Source organism: Equus asinus, chromosome 3, assembly GCF_041296235.1.
Source record: "Equus asinus isolate D_3611 breed Donkey chromosome 3, EquAss-T2T_v2, whole genome shotgun sequence".
In the NCBI taxonomy this organism is placed as follows: Eukaryota; Metazoa; Chordata; class Mammalia; order Perissodactyla; family Equidae; genus Equus; species Equus asinus.
In genome coordinates, this window is record NC_091792.1 from 4,009,193 (window position 1) to 4,017,091 (window position 7,899).

At 48.2% G+C, this 7,899-nt stretch overlaps 1 protein-coding gene and 1 long non-coding RNA gene across 4 annotated transcripts in view; one reads left to right on the forward strand and one right to left on the reverse strand.

Annotated features, from left to right (window-relative positions):
* The window catches only part of LOC139044753 (uncharacterized), a 37,967-nt gene extending 34,982 nt beyond the window's left edge, over window positions 1–2,985 (reverse strand). Inside the window, exon 1 of the long non-coding RNA XR_011501826.1 lies at window positions 2,847–2,985. This is a non-coding gene — a long non-coding RNA (uncharacterized lncRNA). The remainder of the gene's footprint in view (window positions 1–2,846) is intronic.
* Window positions 2,744–7,679, forward strand: RPL34 (ribosomal protein L34). Of its 3 annotated transcripts, none has more exons than XM_014839085.3 (5): window positions 2,744–3,152; window positions 4,361–4,434; window positions 4,516–4,615; window positions 4,907–5,010; window positions 7,551–7,679. In XM_014839085.3, the coding sequence occupies exons 2-5, from the start codon at window positions 4,370–4,372 to the stop codon at window positions 7,633–7,635; spliced, it is 354 nt and encodes a 117-aa protein (XP_014694571.1). In that variant the 5' UTR covers window positions 2,744–3,152; window positions 4,361–4,369; the 3' UTR covers window positions 7,636–7,679. The 3 variants fall into 3 exon arrangements, with proteins under 3 accessions (XP_014694571.1, XP_044623352.1, XP_070360654.1); XM_044767417.2 differs by having other exon boundaries at window positions 3,136–3,264; XM_070504553.1 differs by having other exon boundaries at window positions 3,143–3,290.
* Window positions 7,680–7,899: the final 220 nt, after the last annotated feature.

The window sequence follows — 7,899 nt, forward strand, 5'->3', positions numbered from 1 at the left end:
ATGGAAAGCTTAGAACTAAAAAATACAATAGCTGAAATTAACTCATTGGATGTGTTTAATAGCACATTAAATATACTGAAGAGAGAATTAAGGAACTGGAAGACAGATCAGAAGAAAACTGAACGAAGCATGAAAAACAAAAGGACAGTAAATACTAAAGAGAGGGTAGGAAACTGGGATGGCTTTAAAATAGTCCTAAAATTATTGATACTCTATCCATCAAGAGGTGAGGATACACCTCCACTGCCTTTGAATGTTGGTGGGCTTGTGTGATATTGTGATTTATAAGAAGAAATATATATTTGGTCTGCCTCCTGTTTCTGATACAGAGCTCCTAAAACCCTTGGAATTTCCCAAGCAATGAGAGCTGTAAAGGTGTCTTTTGTTGTAGTAAGAAAGTGGCTTCTGAACTGTACCTAAGGGTGGAGGCTGGTTGCCAGAAGAACCAGCCATGTGACTAGAAGGTCGGAACTTTAGTCCTACTCCCCCTGATTTCCAGGGATGGAGAGGGGCTGGAGGTTGAATCAATCACCAATGGCCAACAATTTAATCAATCATGCCTATGTAATGAAGCCTCCATAAAAACCAAAAAGGAGGAGTTTAGAGAGCTTTCAGGTTGGGGAACCAGAATGCTTCCTTGTGCCACTGTGCCAGGCCTAAACTCCATGGGAACAGAAGCTCCTTTTTTCAGGACCTTGCCCTATGTATCTCTTCATCTAGCTGTTGATTCATATCCCTTAATCTCCTTTGTAATAAATAGTAATCTCACGAATAAATGGTTTTCCTGAGGTCTGTTAGCTGCTCTAGCAAATTAATCAAAACCAAGGAGGGGGTTGTGGAAACCTCTGATTTATAGCCAGTTGGTCAGAAGCAAGGTAACAACCTGACTTATGATTGGCATCTGAAGTGGAGGTCAGTCTTATGTGACTGAGCCCTTAACCTGTGGGATCTGATGCTACCTCCAGGTAGATAGTGTCGGAATTGAGCTGAATTGCAGGACATCCAGTGGTGTCAGAGACATGCTTGGTGGTGGGGGAAAGCCTCCATACATACATACACATTTGAATTGGCGACCAGAACCTTAAGCTTTGATAGCTTTGAACAACAGGGTATGGTGGAAGTGATGCTATGTGACTTCCAAGGATAGATCATAAAAGGCCATGCAGCTTTTGCTGGTTCTCTTAGAATGCCTTCTTTCTATACAAATCAAAACTACACTGAGATATCACCTTACACCTGTCAGAATGGCTGTAATTAACAAGATGAGAAATAACAAATGTTGGAGAGGATGTGGAGAAAAAGGGAACCCTCATACACTGCTGGTGGGAATGCAAACTGGTGCAGCCACTAAGAAAAACAGTATGGAGATTTTTCAAAAGATTAAAAATAGAAATACCATAGACCCAGCTATCCCACTATTGGGTATTTATACAAAAAGAACATGAAACCAACAATTCAAAGAGATTTATGCACCCCTGTGTTCATTGCAGTGTTATTCACAATAGCCGAGACGTGGAAGCAACCCAAGTGCCCATGGACTGATGAATAGATAAAAAGATATGGTATATGTATATAATGGAATACTACTCAGCCATAAAAAAGACAAAATCGTCCCATTTGCAACAACACGGCTGGTCCTTGAGGGTATTATGTTAATCGACATGAGCCAGACAAAGATAAACACTGTATGATTTCACTCATATGTGGAAGATAAACTAGCACATGGACAAAGAGAACAGATTAGTGGTTACCAGAGGGGAAGGGGGCCGGGGGTGGTGAAAGGTGTAAAAGAACACATCTGTATGGTGATGGATAAAACCAGATTGTTGGTGGTGAGCATGACGCAGTCTATACAGAAACTGACATATAATAACATACACTTGAAATCACACAATGTTATAAACTAATATGACCTCAATAGAATAAAAAGAGAAAGAAGAATGCTTGCTTTCTACACTCTCCCTGTGAGAAGCGTCCTCCCAGGACCCAGCCGCCGTGAGAAGTCCCAGCCCAGGGCGAGGCATCTGCAGGTGCCCTGGCTGCCAGCCTCTGGAGGAGCCTGGCCTTCACCGCATGCCAACCCAGGCGCTAAGTAAAAGGTGTTCAGACGACTCCTGCCTCCAGCGGTTCAAGTCGCCCCCCGGGGAGGCGCCGTCACCAGCAGCAAAGACAAGCCATCCCCCTGCCCCTGCAGAAATTCCTGACCCACGGGGTCCACGACCACAACAAGGGAATTGCTATCTTAGGCCATGAAGTTTGAGATGTGTTAGACGGCAACCAATACCCAGAAGAGACCCAGAGCTACCAGGACAAGAATACGGTGTGAGACTGGGGCCCCCGAAGGAGAGAGGAGAGCGGGGCAGGGGCAACAGTGGACCAGGGAACGGTGGAGCCTTCCTATACACTCACGAACCACGTCAAGATACAGCAGAAAAGCTCCTAGAACCCCACGGAATAAATAAACAGAAAAGCACGCCTAAGCTCATCATAGGAAAACTAACGGAAACCAACCCTAAAGAGAAAATGCGCCAAAAGACAGTCAGGAAAAAAGAGCAATTCCCTTTAAAGGAGCAAAAATAAGAATTTGACTTCTCAACAGACCATGGAAGCGGGAAAACAATACAGCAGTACTTTCTAAGTACCAAAGCCCCCAGTACATAGTTGTATATTCCAGTTGTAGGTCCTTCTGGTTCCGCTATGTGGGACCCCGCCTCAGTGTCACCTGATGAGCGGTGCCCTGTCCGTGCCCAGGTCCAAACCGTGGGCCAAGCGCACGAATTTAACCACTCCGCCACGGGGCGGCCCCAGAGCTAGCGCCGCGAGAACCAAAATAGTTGACATGCCACCTCTGCCCTCTGCAGCTCCTTTGTCGCGTGCGTTTGTTCCCACAGCTCTTCCCAAAACGTCTCCGCGTGGCGCTGCGGTGGATCGCTGAGGCGCACCGGGCCTGCAGACAGCGCGCTGCGGCTGCCGTACAACATGGCGGCGCTCTGCATCGCTGCCCACCGAGGGGGCTGCGCGGCTTCCGTACAACGTGGCGGCGCTCGCCACCACGACTCCCGGTCCGATGCACTTCCTGTCCTGCGCAGTCATACTTGCCCTTTGAACGCACAAGAGCTTCCTTTTTCCTCTTCCGGGGACGGCGTCTAGAGGTATGGTTGGTTTTTCCTTTTCCTTATGGATACTCTCTTTACAATCGGCCGCCATCCGGGAAGTTGCGGGAGCCGGGGTTTCTCAGGCGTAGTGTTTTGAGTTGGTGCGACGGTAAGGGCTCAGGAGGAAGGCTGGTGGTGAGCAATCCCCTGTCTTTTAGCTTCAGACAACCTCAAACCAGACCTCCTCTCCGGAGCTCTGAGTGGCCACAGCTCCCCCCGGGGGCTTTGCCGCTTTGGGAGGCCGGCGTTTGGAAGAGTTGTGGCGCGGCCGGTGGGAGTCTGGGAAATCGCGGACCGTTTCCCTGTCTTGGGCCCACGTTTTCACCCCGCGCCGGCAGGTGTCCTCAGGCTTCGGGAGGGCGGCCGACCGGCTGTTCGGGGCGTCGTTTCAGAACGCCTGCTTTCCCCCGGCCGGTAGCGCCGAAGGCGGACCGTGTTAATGGGGAGCTTTCCGGCTGTGGAGACGCAGGCGGAAAGCGGCTGCCCCGGTGTGGGTGTGGGTGTCGGCCGGTAGTCAGGAGCTCGGGGCGACGAGGGAGGCTGCGGTCTGCGGCACGGCGTGCTGTGACGAAGCGGGTGCGAGGTTGGGGATGAAAAACGAGGTTGACTCGCGCCTTCTCTGTGTCGTTGTCTCGCTTTGGGTAGTTCATTGAGAAAACGAGTCGTTCAGTTGCGCCCTGTAGAGGCGGTTTGCTCAGTAACGTCGTTATCCCCAGTCGGTGAGCGAAACAGCAAACCCAGGCAGCCGCTGCAGTCCAGGGGCACTGGGTCCAGCGCCGAAGCGGCTGTTACCTGGCGCTCGACTTGGCCCAGGCTCTGCTTCGGCTCGAGACGCCGCGCGCTGTCGGCAGCCCGGATGCCGCTGTGGAGGCGGGGGAGGGAGGGCGGGCCCGGAGGACGGTGCGGCTGAGCGGGCGACTGGGTGCGGGGCGGCGCCCGGACAGTCAGGCTCTGGGGAGGGAGCCGGAGAATCAGAGTTTTAACCCAGCGCCGCGTTTGGGTTGCCATCAGCAAAGAAGGCGTTGCCGCTGACCACTGAGCTTCAAATGTGAGCAGCTTTAGGGTAGGGGGTGCCTTTCAGAAGGGAAGGCTGTTACGTGTAAGAATGTCCGTGGATAAGGTGTCAGTCAGGTGGTGCTGTTTGAAGGTCCGAATTTTTTATACGGTGCAGCTTCATTGACTTGGTTCCGTTCTTCTCGGTTTAGGCGTTCAGAATGGTCCAGCGTTTGACCTACCGCCGTAGGCTCTCCTACAACACAGCGTCCAACAAAACGAGGCTGTAAGTGTCCTAAGATTTGAAGTACGTGTTGTCGGTGATGCTGCAGGATGCTCAGCTGTTGCCTGTCCTCCCGCTTCCTAGGTCCCGAACCCCTGGGAATAGGATCGTTTACCTTTATACCAAGAAAGTTGGGAAAGCACCGAAGTCCGCGTGTGGCGTGTGCCCAGGCCGACTGCGAGGCGTGAGTAAACCTCTTGCTGTGGGTGGCGTAGCCAGGGTTGGACTTTGCAGCGTCGGTTCCTTGGTAAGGGAATGAGTGACGGTGAGGTCGCCGCGGGAGGGTTGGTGATCCAGTCTGTCCAGAACGCAGGCTTTTAAAGCCTCCGTGACAAGTCCGGGGAAGTGCCTTTCGGTAAATAGCGCGCTCTTTGCCTTTGTAACCTGGCTTAGTGTTGCTACCACCTCTCAGAAATCTAGAACTCCTGTTTCTGTTAGAGCGGCGCAGAATAATCTCAATGTTTTCTTTATGCAGGTTCGTGCTGTGAGGCCTAAAGTTCTTATGAGATTGTCTAAAACGAAAAAACACGTCAGCAGGGCCTACGGAGGTTCCATGTGTGCTAAATGTGTCCGCGACAGGTAAGCATAGCTGTTAGATCGTAGGGGCTTTCTTAAGGGAGTGTGTGTCTCTTACACTGCATGCTCAACATTATTAGAAGACTGGTGGAAAAAATAACTTATTTCAGCAAAAGTTGCATGCTTTAGAATTCTTCCTCGACTAGGGGCGATTGGTGCTGTATGAACTGATAAATGATAGTAGGTCACATGAATTCAGTTACAATTTGGGGGCATCTTTGTGCTAGATGTAGAAATTTAAAGGTCCTTGGTTTGGGGGGAGGCGGGTAAGAAACAGTGGTTTGGTCACTGGGGTAGCTGGAGGTGGAAGGGCTTCAGAGTAGCTTTGGTAGCTACAAAACAGCTAATGTAGTTCTAGTGTGGCTGGAGCAGGGCGTTGTAGGAGGTGAAGGTCAAGAACAGTAGAAAAGTCACAGATTGTGAAGGGCCTTCCAGGGCAGATTTTTAGTGTGATCCTTAAAAATGTGGGAGTTGATGGGTTTGAGCAGATCATGGAAACCTTTGATGTGCCAGAAACTAAAGTGCAGCGGATGGATAGTGAAGTCGTTCTTCCAACAAAGGCAAGTGCTGGGAACAGCCTCCCTGCTTTGTGAAGGCTGAGGAAGTGGCGCCTGCGTGAGACCTGAAGGCCGCCCGGGGGAGGGTTATCTGGAGAGGGCTGTTCCAGGTAGACCTGGGTCTCTTGGATGTGCAAAGGAATTGGTGGTAGTGGCGGAGGAGGAGAGGAAGCAGTGGGCTTTATGGTGGTTGTGTTTACTGAGCATCTTTATGATAAATGCTGTCACAAGTCCGTCAGGGAGGTGTTTCTATTTCTCTCATTTTTTGTGAAGAAACCAAGGCTTGTTGTGTCAATTCACATAGCTGGTAGCGCATTCATTCTCGGTTTTATTGAGATCTTTGCTCTTAACCCCAGTGGCTACATTAACTTGCCTCCAAACTCCTAAGTGGGAGGATTTGAGAGGTGATTGGTCTTCACAAGTGAAGAAATTGGTTGGAGGAGTGGTTTGCCTCCAGTTTATTCAGCCAGTTCTGTAAAGGGGTTTGGTTTCTAAACCAAATGTGACATCAAGCCTTGCAGGCCCATTCTGCCTTTCAGGAGTTAATTTGTAAGGGGATGGTAGGGCATGTCACATTAATACAAATACAAGATAAATATAACTTCCATGAAGTAAAGGGAAACTTAACTATGGTTGAAATTCAGAGGAGAAATTACTTCTAAGTAGTTGAGAATCTGGGGATGGTATTTGAGGTGGAACCTGAATAATGGGTAAATTTTGGACAAGAGGTTGAAAGTTCAGTGTTGCAGACAAAGGATGCATGTGGTGGTTTTGATCTGGCACATTAAGGATGTGAAGTGAAGACTTGGAAAGGTGCATCGGAGGTGAGTGGGTCATGAGTTTCAAGCTAGAGGAGTTTGGCTTTTTACTGGTCTTTGGTTCCCAGACTTTGCTAAACACAGCTTGGAGATGTTTGTTAAAAATACAGTTCTGAGGCCCTAGTTCCTGGAGGTTTGGATGTAGATCCCAAGGGTGGCCTGTAGATTAGCATTAGCTGTGACACTGAGGGGGTCTTGTGGTCTTTGCTCTGAGAAAGTTTAGGAAATTTTTAAGGATCCTGAGTAAGAGTGGCATCAGTTGTATTTCTGTAATACGATTAATTATATCAGATTTGAAGGAGTCAGAAATGCCAGGGTTTTGAGGCTGGGTTATTAGATAACCAGGGGTACCAGTTGGGAACATAGGTGGACAAGTGTCTATGGAATTAAAAGAGTGCTTTGTCTCTGGAGGGAACTGGGTAACCTGGTAGTGAGCACCTGCTGTTGGCCTGGTCCGGTGCACTGTAGTCATAGTGATCTGCAAATGCACTTGCTCTCTAAGTGGAGGGTCGGAGTACAGGGATTGCGGATCCTTCCAAGTTTAACCTTTTAGTAGAACTCTGTGAAACAGGCATGAACAGGTTTTCCTGTACCTCTTGACGGAAACTAACTTGCCCAGGATCACACAGCTAGTACGTGGTAGAGTTGGCCCCAGAACATAAGGCTCTAGAAGCCTTGCTCTTGATAAAGTGCTTGTCGTTAATATTTTTAGCACTTCATTTTGGGTCCCAGCACGTAATTCCTTCCCATGTTTTTTTACTGAAAAATTTGAATAATGTGGCTAAAGACATTATGGTTCTAAGACATTTTGCAAATCAGGTAACATCACTAGTCAGGATTCTGTTAATGCAATGAGGTTAAATGACAGTGGCAGCAGTCTCTTGGGGGGCGATTTTAGAGTTGATCCTGAGTGTGAAGAGGAGGGCAGGTACTGCTGGCATGGAATTGAAGAATTATCCTGCTTTAAATGCCAGTGTAGGAAGGAGACCTTGGGCTGAAGGGTCTGTCTTTATAGTTTGAGGTCTTCAGTTTTCAATCTCTTCTTGTTGGTTTCATGTACTTTTCTGGGTGTCCTCCCTGATTGCTTTGCTCAGTTCTGTGGTACTTTTCCTGCCTGTGTTAAATGAATGGTTTTTTGTAAAAGTATATTTAATCTTTTTCTTTCTAGGATCAAGCGTGCTTTCCTTATTGAGGAGCAGAAAATCGTTGTGAAAGTGTTGAAGGCACAAGCACAGAGTCAGAAAGCTAAATAAAAAAATGAAGCTTTTTTTGAGTAATAAAAAAAGTCAAAAGGCTTGTTCTGTTGTTTCTCTTGTAATTTGTTGGTACACAGATTTGGTTTCTATGTGGTATCTAGAGAGCCCACAATTTTTAGTTGGTTGCTTTTTCTAAAAGACGGTAATTAGAGGTCAGTGATTGCTAGAATTTTTTGATGGTAGCTGTAGAAGACTTGGGCACTGAGAACAGTGGCCCTTGTGTCCAAATGTTTCTTTTGATACCACTTGGATCATTTTTTC